The sequence below is a fragment of the Equus caballus genome, chromosome 9 (genome assembly GCF_041296265.1).
Source record: "Equus caballus isolate H_3958 breed thoroughbred chromosome 9, TB-T2T, whole genome shotgun sequence".
Lineage (NCBI taxonomy): Eukaryota > Metazoa > Chordata > Mammalia > Perissodactyla > Equidae > Equus > Equus caballus.
The window spans coordinates 18,767,464-18,786,084 of record NC_091692.1 but is presented as its reverse complement, the minus strand read 5'-3'; the positions used below and the strand labels follow the sequence as shown (position 1 = coordinate 18,786,084).

The 18,621-nt window shown below is 45.1% G+C and overlaps 1 protein-coding gene across 3 annotated transcripts in view; it reads left to right on the top strand.

Moving 5' to 3' along the window:
- ADHFE1 (alcohol dehydrogenase iron containing 1) overlaps positions 1–18,621 on the top strand; it is a 34,509-nt gene that overhangs the window by 1,221 nt on the left and 14,667 nt on the right. Inside the window, exons 2-9 of one of the 3 annotated variants that reach the window (XM_023648519.2) lie at positions 6,044–6,081; positions 7,898–7,944; positions 9,477–9,530; positions 9,713–9,867; positions 10,013–10,209; positions 11,775–11,852; positions 13,648–13,753; positions 17,060–17,212. In XM_023648519.2, coding sequence (XP_023504287.1) covers positions 6,044–6,081; positions 7,898–7,944; positions 9,477–9,530; positions 9,713–9,867; positions 10,013–10,209; positions 11,775–11,852; positions 13,648–13,753; positions 17,060–17,212 — 828 coding nt within the window. The remainder of the gene's footprint in view (positions 1–6,043; positions 6,082–7,897; positions 7,945–9,476; positions 9,531–9,712; positions 9,868–10,012; positions 10,210–11,774; positions 11,853–13,647; positions 13,754–17,059; positions 17,213–18,621) is intronic. The other 2 variants (XM_023648520.2, XM_023648521.2) reach the window with 2 other exon arrangements.

The following is an 18,621-nucleotide window of genomic DNA, read 5'->3' as shown; positions in this document are numbered from 1 at the left end:
CTGTAGATAATGGAAAGCTATTGAAGCAATAATTCCCACTGTGAAACACTAATACCTTGAGATGCCCCCATGAAAAAAGAATCCCATGGCCGAATAAGTTTGGGAAACTAAACACTGCTGCATCACCCTGTGGAGAGTCAAGATATACACGTGTGCTGATGGTCACGAAGGGCTCTGAGAAGTGCTAACAAAGAGTTTAGCTGTATTTACTCTTTGTCCTAAACCTGTGTCACCGTAGAACTCTTTATCAAGCAACACCATTCATATCCCTTGGAACCAATGTCATGTCACACGTGTTTTTGGAAGGGTTGCATGACAAAGGAGTGTGGCGTGATTAGAATTATGTTAGAGCTTTCTAGGGTTAGTGAAGAGTGGAGAGGAAAGACTAGAGGAAATTGTAGTGCTCCAGCTAAAAAGTCCTGGCTTCATGCACTAAGGAGAGGCAGCCGGTACAAGCGGGTAGATATGACAAGTATTGAGGAGTTGGTTAGAATCAGCAGGATTTTGTATCTGATTAGTGAGACAGAGGGAGAAGTTGAGGTTTCTGGCTGGGGCCTCGGGTGAACAGTAGGGTCATTTACTCAAATAGGGCCTGTATGAGCGTGAGCTTCAGGAAGAAGATGATAACTTTAGTCTTGGGCATTTTGAGTTGGAGACGCCTTAGATACAGACAGATGAAGACTCCTAGCAGATAATTGAATATATTGTTCTAGAGTTCAGGAGCGAGTTGGGAAGTCATCCTGTGTATAGAGGACAGTTGAAACTGTGGATGTGGAAGCAAAGACCTTGGCAAACTGTAACCCTGAAGAAAGGGCTGAGGATGAAGTCCTGGGGAGCAGCACTGTTAGAGCAGGAGTAGCAAAATGGTGCTTTGTTTGTTCTGCACGTGTTTCTTTTTTCAATAGGGTAAGCATTTAAAAAGTGGGAGATCTAGGGGCCAGCCCGGTGGCGCAGCGGTTAAGTTTGCACGTTCTCCTTCGGTGGCCTGGGGTCCACCAGTTCGCATCCTGGGTGCAGACATGGCACCGCTCATCAAGCCATGCTGTGGCAGGAGTCCCACATATAAAGTAACGGAAGATGGGCACGGATGTTAGCTCAGGGCCAGTCTTCCTCAGCAAAACGAGGAGGATTGGCAGCAGATGTTAGCTCAGGGCTGATCTTCCTCAAAATAAATAAATAAATAAAAAGTGGGAGATCTCAGATAAAAATCTTAGAAAATTGGGAAATGTCATCATTGGGCCCACTTTCATTTGGGGAAGGTCTGCCCGGGCTGAGGGGGAGTGGAGGCCACCTCCTTTGGACAGGGCAAGCACGCCAGCCCACCGTTTACTCGACACAGCAGCCATGTGACAGCAAGCTGCTCCGGCCTCTCAGTTAGGTTACTTGTCAGCCCCCTCAGGCATTTAGATTTGCAAATAATTTGCACCTTGAATGGAGGAAAAGGAATCAGCATTAAAGGGTAGGAGGCCAGAGAGGTGGGAGAAAGTCCAGCGGGGAAGGACATCACAGCCCCTGCAGGTCTGCAGCATTCTGGTCCCTGGGGTAGGGCAGGGAGCAAAACAGCCTCACATCCCCGGCACTTAGGTGTGCGCCTAGGGTGGATGGGATGGACAATAAACTAGTGAGTAAAACTCAGAGTATATTAGAAGTGGGTAGGTATTAAAGAGAAAGTAAAAGGGTGTTAGAGGAGGGGATGCAATTTTAGAGAAGATTGCCAGAGAAGACCTCACTGTATTAGTCCCCTGTTGCTGCTGAAACAAATTACCACAAACGTGGTGGCTTAAAACAACACACATTTATTCTCTCACAGTTCTGGAATACAGAAGTCCAAAATCAGTTTTACTGGGCCCAAATCAAGGTGTCAACAGGGCCACACTCTTCAGAGGCCATGGGGAGAATCCATTATCTTGTTTTTTCCAGCTTCTAGAGCTGCATGCCTTGCATTTCTTGGCTTGTGGCCCCTTCTTCCGTCTTCACAGCCAGCAATGTAGCTGTTTCAGTGGTCACATTACCTTCTTCTGTGTCAAATCCCTCCACCCCCCCCACCCCTGTTATAAGGGTGCTTGTGATTACATATAGGCCCCACTCAGATAATCCAAGACAATCTCTCCATCTCAAGATCCTAAACTTAATCACATCTGCAGAGTCCCACTTGCCATATAAAGTAACATTCACAGGTTCCAGGAATTAGGACCCGAATATCTTCAGGGGCTCAGCTGACCACACTCACCGAGAAGGTAACTTTTGGAAAGACCAGTGGAGGGAGGCAGCAAGCCATGTGGTTCTCTGGGAAGGTATCTGGAGGTGCAGTATACTTGGCATTGTTTCAGAAGAAGGGGACTGGAGCAGAGGGAGCAAGGGGGATATGAGGTCAGAGACATTGGGGGCCCGGTGGTGGTGGTCAGTGATGATGCCAAGCTTTTTTGGCCTGAACAACTGGAAGGACAAAGTTGCCGTTAAACTGGGAGAGAGGAGGCTTTGAGAGAAGAACAGAAGCTCAGTCTTAGGCAGGGAAAATGTGAGATGCCTAACAGACATACAAGCGGAGTTGCTGAGTTGAATCTGGAGTTCAGGAGAGAGGCCTAAATGTGGAAGTCATCAACATAGAAAGTATTCAAGGCCATGAGCCAGGTGAGGTCCCTCAGGGAGTGAGTGTGGAAAGAAAAGAAAAGGGTCCACAGGCTGAACCCTGGGACCCTCCAGCGTTCAGAGTCAAAAGCATTAAAAGAAATGAGGCCAGGAGCAGCTGGTGCAGTAGGAAGAAAACCAGAGAGTGGTGTCCTGGAAGCCAAAGGAAGACAGTGTTCCCAGGGAGGAGGGAGTGAACAGGAGGATGCTACTGCAGGTCGGATGACACGAGGACTGAACCAAGAACTGAGCGGTGTATTAGTGAGGTGGAGGGCATTAGTGACCTGGGAAGCTTGTCACTGGAGCAGTGGGGCAAAGGCCGACTGGAGGAGGTTCCAGCGAGAATGGGAGAAGACAGATTAGAGAGAGCAGGTATAGTCAGCTGAAGGGAAGGACAGAGGTGGGGGCAGCAGCAGGAGAGGGAAGAGGGACAAGAGGAGGTGGTGGTTTGTTTTTAATATAATATAGGAAATATAGCATTTTCATGCCGATGGATAAGATCTAGTAGGGAGGGAAATTTTGATGATGCAGGAGAAGGAAAGCAGAACTGCTGGTAGTGATGTCCTTGAGTAGATGAGCGGGGCTCAGGTTTAGTGCACTGGGGTGGGGGGTCCTAATACGAGGAGGAAAGCCAAAATGACTGGGCAAGAGCCAGAAGGTGGTTGGATGAGGGGCTTGCTCTACCCGGGGTTTCCTCTGCTTCCCAGGAGGAGTGCAAAGAAGCCTGCCAGTGGTTTCAGGCCATCCTAAGAAGGTGGGGGAGCCCACAGCCTAGTCTTCCTTCCCCGGGCCAGGCTCTGTGTCTTGGCACACCACGAAAAGAGAGAAGGTCAGGGGATTTTACATGTCTACACTTACTTATTTACTCATTCATTCAGTCCATATTAAGGGCTTACTTTCTGCCTGGCACTGTGCCTGCTACTGCAAATGTGGTTGTGAGAAACGACAGCTCTTGCCATCACAAAATTTACAATCCAGTGGCAGGTGGAAACAGGAAAACAGCACCAACAATACAGTGTGGTAACAATTTTAATGGGGAGGGAGGCGTGGGTACTATGGACCACAGAGAAAGGGTGTCTACCAGGCTCTCGGGCCTAAGGGAAGACGGCACAGGGGAAGTGACATCTGAACTGACATGCAAAAGAACCCTAGTTATTCAGAAAAAGGGGGCGGGGGGAGGTGGGGGCGAGTGTGTTCCAGGCAGAGGAAATAACAAGGACAAAGTTCTGGGGAAGAGAGTGAGTGTGGCCCGGTCAAGGAAAAGAACAGAGTTAATTTTTCAAGAGCTCAACCCGGGAGATGGAGGGCCAGGCTGGAGAGGGCAGCAGGGCCAGTGAAGCAGGGCCAGGTCTGAACTTTATCCTAAAATCCATGAGGAGCCCTCCAAGTACTTTTAAACAAGGGAGTGACATCATTGGAAATATGCCCCTGACCACAGTGTGGCAAAGGTGGAGCCAAGAGAAGCCTGTTAGGAGCTCCAGAGTAATCCAGGTGAGAGACGACACAGGAACTAGAGACTGGCAGAGGGCCCCAGAGAAGAGGGTAGATTTGGGTAGAGAAATATCTGGGGCCTTGATGCATGGCTATAAAGGGTGAGGGGTGAGCCCAAGATAGAAAGAACCCAACATTTAAGGAAGGGGCAGATTGGAAAAGGAGCCAGAGAAAGAATAATTAGAGGAAACCCAGGTGAGTAGGGAGTCGTGGAAGCCAAGAAGAGCGGCTCCCCGGTGCAAGGAAGGGTGGCTCAGTGTTCAGTGCTGTGAGAGCAAGGGCCTAGGAGGTCTGAGAAGTGAGGATACAGCAGCCAGATTTCAGGGGACCGAGAAATGTGAGGGAGGCAAGGAAATGGATCCAGCCAGTGTAGGCTGGGAGTGTTAACCAGAGGGTGGGCAAGCCGGAGGGGGCACCCCAGGGGGAGACAAGCTGGAGGGGACAAGAGGTTGAGAGTTTTAAGCATGAAACTCATAACTATGATGACAAGGATCCAGTGAGGGGGAAGACTAGGAATACAGAACAGATGGAGGTCCCGAGAAGGCAAGAGGGGATGAGATTCAAGCCACAAATAAGAAGGAGAAGAAATGAATTGAGGTAGCCTCAAAGCTTAAAAAATATAGAGAAGGGGAGAAGGGTGAAAAGAAGCCTGTGCTCCATGGTCCTGCGCGTGGGAAAGCTTTCAGTTTTCTTCTTCCCCTTGCCTCTCTTTTCTTGTCCTTGGAGGACATGAGGCAGGGAAAGCCCTGGAAAGTGAAGCCCCCCTGTGAGGGATAGCACGTTGGCCCCGCCGCCTGTCCTGTCCCCGCGGAGCCGGCGCAGTGGGTAGGCAGCGGGTGCCCTGGGAAACTCCCAGCGCTTGGCGTTCCCAGCGGTGCCCACCAGATGGCAGCCGTGACTCATGGGAGCGCTAGCACCGCTGCCCACGGCTGGCTTCGCAATTCTCAGTTTTTGAGATCTTGACCACCGTTGAGTTCAACCCTTTTCCTCCCTTCCCCATCCTCCCCCTCAGATGTTTTCATTCCAAATTTGAAGGGGGCTGGGGGCTGGGGGCTGGGGGGCGGGTTATGCACTCATGTATCTACCAGACCCCTCTATGACACGGTCCCCATCGGATAGCGAGCCCAAGAAGGGAATGCCCAAGCAAGAGGAGGCGACAGGGCCAGGGAAGGGGTACGGAAGCCAAGGGAGGGAAAGTTTCAAAAAAGGAAGACATGGAAAGTCTGTAGAGAAGCGGACTGAGAACTGAGAGGTGAAGGATTCGGTGAGAAGGTGACAGATGTGAGAGCAATTTAGGCGGCAGAGACGATGGTGGTCCCTGGTCTCCCGGGGAGGGGACCAGCACGCGGAGCCTGAGCCGTGGCCGCTGGTCGCTGCAGCTTGGCAGAGTAAGGACGGAGGCGCGAGGTGGTGACCAGGGAGGCCTTCAGGCCCAGTGAGGGCTTCCTGGAGGAACGGGCCCAGCGCCTGCTTGAAGAAAAATTAAACCACTTGAAGACAATGGGGAAATACAAGGAAAGAACGTGGGGGATGGGAGATGAGGCGAGAGTAGTTAATCTTGGGTCAGTTTGGTCGAAGCTCCTAACCTCGTGAGAGCTGAGACCTCACAGAGACCAGGGAGCCCATCTTAAACTTAGTCGTATCCCCAGAGTGCTCATCTCTGCTCCCCGAAGACAGGCACTTACTAAGGGCCGCTTGAATAATTCCTGAAAGAATGATCCTACAACCCTGGAAAGATTGAATCAACTTTTCGTCCATGGTGATTTCTGGGTTTTTTTTCCATTGTCCACTGTTTGCCAATAGCTACTACTCTGATAGCATCTTAAGAGGAGAATGCAACGTGAGTTATTTTAAGGCTTCTTGTGTTTTGGTTTTCTAGTTTCACTTTCTTTTTTTTTTCTTTTTCTTTTTTTCTTTTCTCTAGATGCCAGTGCCCAACTCATTCTCATACTTACTCCCAAGGTAATAATACATTTTGTATTTTTAAACTAGCCACAATTTCGGTTTCCACGGTTGGCACTTACAGTACATTTGGGCAAAGTGTAAAGCAAGAAAATCAAGACGTGAGAGGAAGGTTGATGAAAATGGTTGGCTTTTCACTTGAAATTGATATGTAGTTCTAATTATATGATGTTAGCTAAATGTAGGCTACTGATGATGTGTTTGGCTCAAACATAAGCTTAATGCTATTTATAATGTTTTTCTATTTTAAATAGAATTATTTGCCAAAGCTAAAAATGGTGGCACCAATGTTAAGACTGTCTGAGTTCATCAAATAGAATTAATCAAAATGAAATCTTTGGAAGGTTCTAACATCTCAAAAAAGAAAGAGGCTAAAGAACAAGGTGTTTCCTTGAAGGAAAAAACTCGTTTGTATCAATTTTTTAAATTAACATTCTATTTCTAAATAATTAAAAATAATGACAAAAGTTTTCACTTCCCACAAACATCTTAATCTTTACCAACTCCATTGTCCACAGAGCAGCAGGAAGCTCATTGTGGCTTCAGCGTGTCCTCAGAATGTCACATGAATTACTGACACAAAAACTGATTTCACCTCTTAGAAGAAGAGGTCAAATCTAAGCTGTGAGGCAAGGGATGGAAAGGTAGGGCCTACCCCTACAGGCCCCAGAGCACAGAGGAGCCTGTTGGGGCTCAGAACAGATAGACTGACTAACTGAGGGCTTTTTCCCAGCCTGTAGAAGGGTGTGGCTCACCCTTCAGGACAAACCAAGGGACCTCCTGGTCGTTAACGGCCATCCACCAGGCAGAAGCCCAGACTTTTGGGCCCTCATGGATATAAGCAGGATTTTGCCTTTAGCTGGTTTTCTCCAATTCTTAGTTGGTGTCAACAAAGAATCAGTAATTTCCTATTTGAGGGAATAAAATTAGTAATTTAGAAAAAGATACTCTCACTGTTTTGTAAGACCCAATTATGTCTTTTCCTAAACTTTAGTAACAGGAGTAATAGATTTTTTCTTTAAAGCCTATAGGGATCAAAGAAATTTGAATTTTGATTAAGGATATCTTTGCCCCCAGGGAACCGAAGGTGAAGGTAAATTATTGTCTAGCTGTAGTCTCTTTTTCTCAAAAAAAAAATGGAATTGCAAATTGTTCTGTAGACTTTTTTCCAACATTACCACTGACAGGACTAATACAAATAAGTAGATAAAAACAAGGATAAAATTCATTCATATTGTTATCGCAATATGACAGAAAATCATTTTTGCCATAATAAAACAAGATGCTTTGCAAAGAAATATCAGTTTAAAAATTTTTGTTTCACAAAGAAAACTAAATTTGTCATGTGCATAAGCTTGAAAAATATAAATATCTTACTGTGATAAGTAACCTCCATGAAAAAAATCCTAAAACAAATGGTTACAGTTGCTATAAGAAGTATAAACAGGACTCTGATTAATGAATTTGCTGATTTAGTTGTTCTCTACCAATAACCTAACTCTAGAGTCTAGAGGATTTTTTTTCTAGAAGATTTTTACAGATTATGTTTTCAAAAGTTTTAAAAAGTATTAAAATTTCAGTGGAGAAAATATTTTAAAATAACTATTTTCACACAATCAGCATCAAGTTAGCATTACATTCTCTTAAAATGCAGGTTTTAATTTTGATTGGATATGCAACAGTGGAACCTGCAAAATATGTTTGCGGCTTCAAGGGTATGCTTATGTTCACTGCTGGAATACCAATTTACTATCAAACAACAATATTTTTGCTTTGTGTTTGAGGCCTACTCTGATGCTAATTTTTACGTTTCTAGCTCCTGGACTTCCAGCTTCTGGAAAAACAACAGATTATGCCTTTGAGGTAGATTTAATCCATCCATCCTTTTATGAATGACCTGAAAAACTACAGCTACAGTCTTTTGCTAATGCATTATTATCTCATTGAACTCTGTTATTGATTGATGTTCCCTCATCTTATTATTTGGTCAGGCTCTATTTAGCAAAGTACTTTGTTAGGATAATGGAATACAAGTCTTCTGATAGCGTGAGTAATGGCTAGAATACTGTCTTGTGTACAGCCAATAAAATAGGACAAATTCCCAGTTCTACAAACTCTCCAACTTATATAGGTTGCATGCTAAATTGTCTTTAGTTTTGTAATTATAACAATCCCAAAAGAGGTCCTAGTAATCTTCTGAAGCAAGACTAAAGGAACAATTAATTCCGATGAATTTTTATCACACTGTAATTACATAACTATTTATTTAAATCCCTGTCTCCTGCTGGTTCAGGAGTCAGAAATTAAAATATTGCCAGGGGCCTGACAGTTAACGGGCCATGAGCAGGCTGGGTGAGGACGGTGCTTAGTTCTCTGAGAGAACTGGCCCATCGGAAGGGTGCGGCCCACGCTCAGCCCCACGTGAGTGCTACCACACCAGAATCCAGCCTGCTGTTGCCCGATTATTCAGGAGAGATAGAAATCTGGAAAGTCACGCTGGATTTTTTTTTAATCTTGATTTTTAAAGTAATTATCCAACTCAAAAAAAAGAAATTTGGGGCCGGCCCCGTGGCGCAGTGGTTAAGTTCGCACATTACACTTCCGCTGCCCGGGGTTCACCAGTTTGGATCCCGGGTGCGGACATGGCACCACTTGGCACCCCATGCTGTGGTAGGCATCCCACATATAAAGTAGAGAAAGATGGGCACGGATGTTAGCTCAGGGCCAGTCTTCCTCAGCAAAAAGAGGAGGATTGGCAGCGGATGTTAGCTCAGGGCTAATCTTCCTCAAAAAAAAGAAAGAAATTTAAACATAGTGTGGATCAAACAAAACATGTCTGGGCCAAAAGGGACCCATCATGCATCAGTGTTAAAGCTCTTCTCTCAGCTGTAAACTTTGTGAGGCCATGTTTCTCTTGTTCATAGCTGTATTACCAGAGCCTAGCGCAGTGCCTGGAACAGAGCAAGCAGTAGTATTGGTTGGATGGGAGGATGGATGGATGGATACATGCATGCAAGCATGGTTGGATAGGTGAATGGGTGGATGAGTGAATGAAGGAGTGAAAAATACACAGAGATAATAACATTTAAATTGGAAAATAAGAAATTTGAGAGTTAATTTAAGTGTGGAGGCAAGGGAAGGCAGGCATTTCAAGCTGAGGGAACAATTGAGGGTTTATGATGTGTTTGGGAAAAGAGAAGTAATTCCAATGTGACTAAAACCAAAGTTTACTTAAGGAAATGTAATGAGCCTGAGGCCAGCTGGGGGGTGACCTGGAAGGCCATGCTGAGGAATATATACTTTATTCTCTAAATAATGAGGAACCATTTCAGGATTTTAGAAGTGCAGTGGCCAACTCTCTAATATACCCTACACCTGAATCTTTTTTTTTTTAGATGGCTGTTTCAAATATTAGATATGGAGCAGGAGTTACAAAGGAAGTAGGCATGGCAAGTATTTAAGATTTCTACAGTCTTCTACTACGAATATTATATGTCTTTTAAAACAAGTGCATATGGACAACAGCTGAGTCCTCTGTTTTTAAAAATGGACAATGTTAAGTTTGCCAGAGGACTCTATTACAGTTCTAGTTCGATCAAACCTAACTTATACATTGTTTTTGTTATTGTAGGACCTGCAAAACATGGGTGCTAAAAATGTTTGTTTGATGACAGACAAGAATCTCTCCCAACTCCCTCCTGTACAAGTGGTTATGGATTCCCTAGTGAAGAATGGCATCAACTTTAAGGTTTATGATAATGTGAGGGTGGAACCAACGGATAGAAGGTATTTTGTTGTTGTTGTTATTTACTTTAAGTGGAAGCCAACACATATCCCTGTTGCTTAAAACTTGCACCAGGTCTTGTTTAATGGCATGACTATTTATTTCTGAAAAATATGGCATAATGGCTTTTGTTTTTCCTTCTCCAAGCTTCATGGAAGCTATTGAGTTTGCCAAAAAGGGGGCTTTTGATGCCTACGTTGCTGTGGGTGGCGGCTCCACCATGGACACCTGTAAAGCTGCTAATCTGTATGCGTCCAGCCCTCACTCTGATTTCCTGGATTATGTCAATGCCCCCATTGGGAAGGGAAAGCCCGTGTCTGTGCCTCTTAAGCCTCTGATTGCAGGTAAAGACTGTTTGTTTGTTTTGTTTTGCAATTGGCAAATGGCCTTAGGAAAGATGCAAGCCAGTAATTTTAGGGTGTATGTTTCCAAAGCTTTCTGATTTCTTCATTTCAGTGTAGTACCTTGTTTTGAGGTCAAAACAGCAATTCATTCATGTTTAAAATTCTGATCTTCATTATTGCTCAGATAGAGACAGTTTGAGTCAGTAGTAGGAAAGTTTGCAGGTTTTAGCTATGAAGTCACTATGTGGAGGCGGGAAGAACCTTGTTTACATATTATTAGATCTCTCTATTGGCAGGTTTGTCTTCTAAACCCCTCTTTGTTTGGTCCCATTTTGCCAGCCACTATGGAGTTTAAGGGGAACATTCGCTATTATTTTTCTGGTGTTGACTCAACCCTTTCTTCCACATAATGGCTCTTCAGCTGACCTGGGGCTTTGTCTCTGCCCTGGGACATGTGGCCGGCCTGGCTGCCTCACTCTGGGAGACATCTGCTTTGTGGATGCCTGGGGCAAAGACACGCAAATCCAAAGCAGAATAGCTTGTTGTCTGTTCCACACAGCCCTTCGGATCTTTCGGTCTTTTCTTCCCACTCATTTATGGCTATTAGTGTATTACTGTTTAAAGTTTTATAGCTAAAATGCACTAACTGGTAACTGGAAAATAGTTTAAAGTTTTATCCTCTCTCTTCTCCCCCCTTTGCCCCCATTGTGAGTGGGCCTGTGATGGCATAGGAGTGAGTTGATGGCAGATGAACTCCTTTGACGTGAATGAGCAATCAGCAGGGAGCAGCGTAATTGACGTCTGGCAAGTGGAACCCTCTGGTGAAACTGTGTCAGCATCACACAGAGGGGTGATTAGTAAAGTTTAGAAACTTGACACAACTACAAAACCGCGGAGCCCAGCAAAGGCAGAGCATTACTGTGCTTGCTGCCAAGAGGGAATAAAGATGTCTTTTAGAGATGGCAAATACGAGTTCTCTTACTGGAGATGCCCAGCAGCCCCCGTTTGCATACCCAGCTGCAGCTGCTTAAGCTCTGGCACTGGAGGAGCCTGGGTTCCCAAAGCTGCTCACTATTAAGGCAGAAACAGACATTACATGTACGTGTTAAACACACATGCACATTAATACAGGCATGGGCATCATACATGCATTAGGCATATATACATGTTAGCATAGACGTGGACATCATACATGCATGTTAGCACAGATACCAGTATCACACACATCAAAGCACACATGCATGTTAGGTGTGCATACATGTTGATGCAGACGTGGACGTCATCCATGTTAAACGTGATACATGTGTATTAACACAGACACTGCCATAACACATGTATGTTAATGCTAACACAGGCCTCAAACTGTTACACATACATGTTAATGCAGACACAGGCATACATGTGAGGCGTACATGCATGCTAACACAGATACAGACATCAGGTGAGCAACAGGGGCAGCAAAGCTTCCTTCTCTAACTTTGCTCCTTATTTCCTAAGGCTGAATTAAGTATCTCCACTGGCCTTTATTTAGATGCTTTATTAAAATTAATATTATTTTGTTCAAGTCCCAACTACCTCAGGAACTGGGAGTGAAACTACTGGAGTTGCCATTTTTGACTATGAACACTTGAAAGTAAAAACTGGTAAGAACTTTGCCTATAAATTTTTTTTTTAATTCTTTCTCTTACTTATCAATCCCACCTTCTTTTCTTTAATCCTAGTATTTAAAAATCAAGGAGTTATGGAGTTAAGGAAAGGGTATGTACATATACATGTTTTCTCTCTTTTTCCAAGTACATATAAAAATATGAAACAGTCTAATAAACTTCTTTTTGAGAATTACCTACAAAAGCATATTGAAATGCCATGAATCTTGATTGGCATTTTTCTACCTGAGTTATGACTGTATGTCAATAATAAATGGTTATTCCCTTTCTCAGACATATTTTTACATTTTAAATCAATTTCATTGACATATAATTTTTATATAATAAAATGCATGCATTTTAAGAGTCTGCTTTGGTGAATTCAGACAGATATATACTCCCAAGTAACCACCACCCCCATCAAGATACAGAACATTCACATTGCTCCAGAAAGTTCCCTCATGCTCCCTCCCAGTCCATCCCCTCAGCCCCATTCCCAAGTAACCACTGCTCTGCTTTCCATCTTCTTTGTCATTCTGACCCTGCCTTCTTCTCTGACTCTCAGCTAATGTGGCGGAAATCTCCCTCTCCTCGAGTCTGGCTTAATATTCTCCCTCCAGGCCTTTGTAGCAGAATAAATTGACATTCAACCACACATTTATAGTAACTTCTCTTTTTAAAATTAAATTACATTATCCTTCACCATTGTTAAAGACAATAATAATAGTAATCAACACTTGAATTCTCCCTTACAGTTTTTTAAAGGCTGTTACATGATATTTAATATTATCTAATATGATCCTTACAACAGCTCTGTGAGAGATGGAGGCCCTGTGTTGTTAGAGTCTAATCTTAGGGGCCAGCCCTGTGGCCGAGTGGTTAAGTTTGCATGCTCCACTTTGGCGGCCCACGGTTCACCAGTTTGGATCCTGGTCCCAGACCTACACACTGCTCATCAAACCATGCTGTGGCAGCATCCCACATAGAAGAACTAGAATGACTTACAACTAGGATATACAACTATGTACTGGGGCTTTGGGAAGAAAAAAAAAAGAGAGAGAAAGATTGGCAACAGATGTTAGCTTAGGTCCAATCTTCCTCAGGAAAAACAAAATTAGGCTATAGATATTTTTTAAAAAAGAGTTTAATCTTATAGAGAACTCAGAGAGGCTAAGTGACTTACCCAAAGACACACAGTAAGTAAGTCACAGAGCAGGCAGCCAAACCAGTGATGTTCTGGTAAACCAGCTCTGTGGAATTTAATAAGTAAATAAGCCCTGATTTGCAGTGTTTGCCAATTTCTATGGTGTAAACACTCCCATCATAGCCAATGACGTCTCTCAGCCTGGAGTTGGGAAGAGATGCACACCCTTGGCTCTTGCAAAGTGGAAGGAGCTTCAGCTTCACTGAAAAACCCAGGTTTCTGACTCTAAATCTCTTTCCACTCCTCCTTGTGGCCTCTCTACATGAGAATGAATGTATCTCGTATTTTTTATTTATTTATTTTATTTTTAGATTTTTTGCTGAGGAAGATTGGCCCTGAGCTAACATCTGTGCTAACCTTCCTCTGTTTTCATGTGGGACACTGCCACAGCACGGCTTGACAAGCATTATATAGGTCTGCACCCAGGATCCAAACATGCCCTGAAGCAGAAGACATGAACTTAACCACTATGCCACCAGGCTGGCCCTGTATTTTTTATTTTTTTAGGATACTTTGTCATCCTAAAGTTATTTAATTTTTTTAAGTGGTGTCTATACCGATAGCCTCTACTGAAAATCTCTGTCTTAGGCATTGCTTCCCGAGCCATCAAACCCACGCTGGGACTGATTGATCCTCTGCACACCCTGCACATGCCTGACCGGGTGGTCGCCAACAGTGGCTTCGATGTGCTTTGGTAGGTACTAGTGCCACCGGGAGGGGCTTTTTCAGTACCTGGGTCTATGCACAGTAGTTTCTTATTATAAGTACTTGCTAAGCCTTCATTGATTAGTGCTCCACGACAACCCCAGCTTGACTGTCATTATCCCCTTTCCTGGGTGAAAATATTGAAGCTGTAAAGGTTGGTGACTAGGTGAGTCTTGGGTGAGCCAAAAATCTGCTGTTCAGAATGGACCACCCCAGCCACAGCTGCAGCCTCAGGAACTCAGCAATAGGAGCAGTTGGAACTGGCATGCAGTGTCTCAGACCCGCAACACCTACCTCTATGGCTACACTAGCCAGCGATGGCCCAGGGCTGCCTCAGCACGGAAGAGGGCAGGGAAGGGAGCTGACGTTTCCTGAGCTGGACTGTGCTCACCGTGTCAGCACTGCACACACTTCCTCACTTCACCATAGCTCTCTGCCATACGAAAAAGAAACCTGGCTTTGAGATGTTTAGTAACTTGCCCAGAGTCACACCACATCCTCCCTTGGCTTCAGCTGCCATGTGCTGGTGGCTCCTTACTCAGCGTTTCTACCACAGACCTCGCTCGTGAGCTCCAGGCCATTCGTTCCAGCGGCCTGACAGAGGTCCCACAGGCACTTCGGCATTGACCCAAACTACCTTATTTCATCCATTTGCACATGCACATTTTTTTCACATTCTAACATCTCTGAAATCAGAACAAAACTTAAAATCTGTGGCATGGCAGTATCGTTTTCTTCCTCTGGTACATTTTTTAAAATGGTACATCTTATGATGGATGGCGTCTTAAATTTGATGAAATCTGACCATTCTCTTAATCACCCCCACACCTCACAGCTTCTCCTCCTGAGTCCCTTAACTTAGTGAGCAGCAGGACTCAGTATGAACTTTGCCTTTCTCTCATGCCCACACCTAGCCAGCAGATCCTGTCTGTTGTCCAGCTTGAGTCTCTCATATCTGCTCCCTCCTCTCCAGCCTCATTGCTCCCACCGTGTTCAGGCCTGCACCAGCTCTTGCCTGGACAGTGTCCCTGCCTCCATCCCATGGTCCTTCCATCTGTCCTCCATACTGGCCTCAACAAGCTTTCAGAATGCAATGTGACCGTCACACAGATACACATGTGTGCACACGCACATATACACACCTCTACCTTGCAAGTCTTTCAGTGTCTTTCCACAACTAATGTCTGCAAGCCAAATTCCTTTGGCCCTGGAATACTTGGAGAACTCTCTTTCAGTTCCACTGGAGCATTCTCTCCTCGATGGAGCCTTTGCTGACCTCTCTTCCCCTCTCCTCAAGTACAACTGATCCCTCCATCCTTTTTCTCTTTCCTATTGGGTGGCCGATACCTTGCTCTCAGACACCTATTTCTTCACATGCCGATCTCCCTCACTGCGCTGTGAGCTTGGCAAGGACAGAACCATCTTACTCACCTCCCTATTCCCACCCCTTGGCACAGTGGCCATCACATCATAGGTATTCAGTTGGTATCTGTTGAATGAAGTTCACACAAGCAGGAGGCAGCAGAGTTAGCATTCATATCCAGGTCTACCCAAGACCATGGTCTGCTTCTCTCACTACGTTACGCTGCCTGCCAAGAAACTGGAGACAATTGTGTCCAACTCCATCCTGGTCAGTGTTGTCAGTACTTGGAAGAGTTGTGCCCTAAAAACTTGGAAATAAGGGAAATAAGATTTCCCTAACTGGAAAATGCATAATAAATATATAATGGACCAAAGCAGTCACTTTTAAGTAAATGACTTACAGGCCCACTGCCTTCACTCTTGATCAAAGCGGGGAGTGGGCTCAGAAGAAAGGAGGATGATGGTAGTTGCCCTTCCAAGTACTGTCTGAGGGAGAGAACACCTGGCCTGAGGAACCTGCGCCTGAGGCCCGGTGGTCTGTTCTGAAGATGGACATACCCATGTATTCAAGCTTAGAGGCAGTGCCCCTTGTTAGGACTCCATGGGCCTTCTGATCATAAATTGGCATCCATAGGACTTGCTGATAGCAAGAAAAGGTGCCATCTGGAAGACTCAGGTATCTGTCCCCCTCAGCAGTTACATTTCCCATTGTAAATCAACAATCAGACTTCCAGATTTTACACATAGTTTCTGTGGGCTCAGCTCAGCGAGTCTGCCCCTGTGAGACAGATCTGCTCTTGGGCTCAGAATCGAGATGCATGCAGGGCGGAGGTCTGACCCTGCGCCTCCGAGGACTCATCGCTGCCCTGTCCTCCCCACGTGGACACCTCATTCTTGCATTGCTCACAGACTCCCTGTTTTGAACCATAACGTCATAGTACCCATCTGCCAACTAATTTAAAAAGAAGTGCTAAGGCTTTGTTCAAAACATGTTATCTGTTTCTCACATGTATAAAGAGAATAAATTCTCCATTCTAAGATTGAAAACTATAATTCATGGAAAAAATGTTTCATGTCATGTTGTTCTCCCAGTGCATCATTGATCTAGATGGTTCTGTTTAGTCTCATCTTTTCAGTTGATTAGCTAGAACTGATGGCAGGCCAGTAGGTGGAGGAAACTCTGAAGCCTGGTTCTTGGAATAGCCAACCCTGAGTTTAGGGCATATAAAAAAAATTGCATTTTTTTTCAGGCCAAGAATTAGTAATACTGGTGAATTATAAGTTTTAGAATGTGCTGGGCACTATTTAAGTACTTTACATATATTAACTCATTTAATTTTCACAGCAGCTCCATGAAGACGTGCGATTATTTATCCCCGTCTTAGAGTCACATGGAGGGAAGTGACTCCCCCCAGTCCTGTAGCAGGAAGGTCTGGTGCCAGGATTTACATCTGGGCGACTGACCCCAGGGTTTCTGTTCTCATGCACTGCACCAGACACTTAACAGGAGGCTAGTGTAACTATGACCCTCCTTGGGTAATATGGTATTTGATGAATACAAGGTAAAAAATGGTAATATATTTTACAAGGAAATCATTTTTTAGATTCAGTGCTTTTCTTCGTGACTCAAATGTTTAAAAATTCAACATCATAAAGATTTATTTGTACCAGAAAGGGGCCATATGTAATCTTATACTTACTGGTCAAAAAACACTGTAGTGCTGTTAATGTAAACTTCACTGTGCTAATTTTGATAATAAGCAGTGATTCTTGTAGACACGAGGCTGACTAGTGGAGTGTGTTGTGACTATCACTGCTACATAGCACATCCACAGTGGACTGAGTACCGAACGTTTCCCAGAGGTTTATAATCTGAATGGAGGGAGGAAGGAGGACAATGCTTTCAATCTGTGTTTTAAATATTTCTTGTTAGCCACGCCCTAGAGTCCTACACTGCCCTTCCCTACCACATGAGGAGCCCCTGCCCTTCAAACCCCATCACACGGCCCGCATACCAGGGCAGCAACCCAATCAGCGACATTTGGGCAATCCACGCGCTGCGGATCGTTGCTAAGTATCTGAAGAGGTATGTCGCCCGGAGGGGATAGAAACAGAAAAGAGAATCCACATTCCACCGTCACATAAAATGTTGTGTGCCAGAACCTGAAATATCCTGAGCAAGCGTGTTCCACAAAAGATCAGGCAGGGGACATGGAGAAGCAGCAGAGACCAGCAAGCTCTAGGGGGATGAAAGGGATGGGGAGGGAGCCACTTGAAGACAAATGAAAACTGCATCCTTCAGTCTGAAAAGACCAAGGCTGCAAGGGGACAAAATATGAGCCCCTGATTCATGAAGGACGCAGTTTGAAGGTTTATTCAACAAAGCCTCAAAACCAAAGCTAGGACGAGGGGAGACGTCCTTCGAGATTTGGCTACCAAGGGCAGAAATGAGAACCACAGAGGCGGGTGTTGGCTCTGCCCACCCAGGCCCTGTCCAAAGGCACAGGAAATCGACCCATCGAGCAAACTCACATGAACTAAATTTAGGAAAGAAATGCGTGGAGTTGTCTGTCCCAGGAGATATAAAAGGCTTCCTAAAAGGTTTGAAAGATTCATGAATGCCATAGCCATGATAGGCTCCTGAGGGAGCAAAGATAACGAGGTAAAGAACCCAGGCTTGTTAGGCCTAGATGGGAGAGCTGTGCTCCTCTGGCCTCGAGCGGGTGGCAGTGGGGAGGGGACTTGGACTGCATTTTCTAGCAGAGCAGGGGCAGGGACACGGAACTATTTCAGGCTCATGGAGACCATCAGGGAGCACGGCAGCCTTTGACTGCATAGACCCTGGTACAGACAATGGTCAGCCCTTGTGTTTGACAAGGACAGAAGGCTTGGCAGAGCAGCAGTGGGAGGCAAGGGGGTCAAATGGACAGAGGAAAGGCTGAAGCTCCATCATCTGCTATTTTATCTTGTTATTCAGGGAATAAGGAACTAACATTGGGTTTTGGAAAGGAGACACAGAAGCCTGACCGTTCCAAATGAAAGGGAAAAAAAGATGGTGGCACTCTTATTTCATAACAGGAAGCATTACTCCAGGCAAAGTCACAGAAAAGCAAGTGAGAAGCCGTGCGCTTGGCAGTCTCAGGCTTCCTCCCTGGGGCAGGGTCTCCAAGCAGTGTGCAGGGAGGCTGAGCTGCAGAAAGGGGCCTTTGAGAATTTGCTTTTCCAAAGTGCCGTTGGGGACATGCAGAGCAAGCAAAGGCTTGTCCTACAATAACATCCCACTTCCACAATAATAAATATTAAAATAATGTGCAGTTTCCACAGATTCCAAAAGAGGTCTCCAGTGGGTCCAATTTGGGACAGTGTCACAGAAAGAAAGATGGCTGAGCAGACTGCATTTGGCCTGCAGGTTGCCTGAGGCGACGGGGACGCACTTCAGGGAACCAGTCTGGGCCCTGTGCCTTCTGAGTAAATGTTTACTCCAAGCCCATTCAT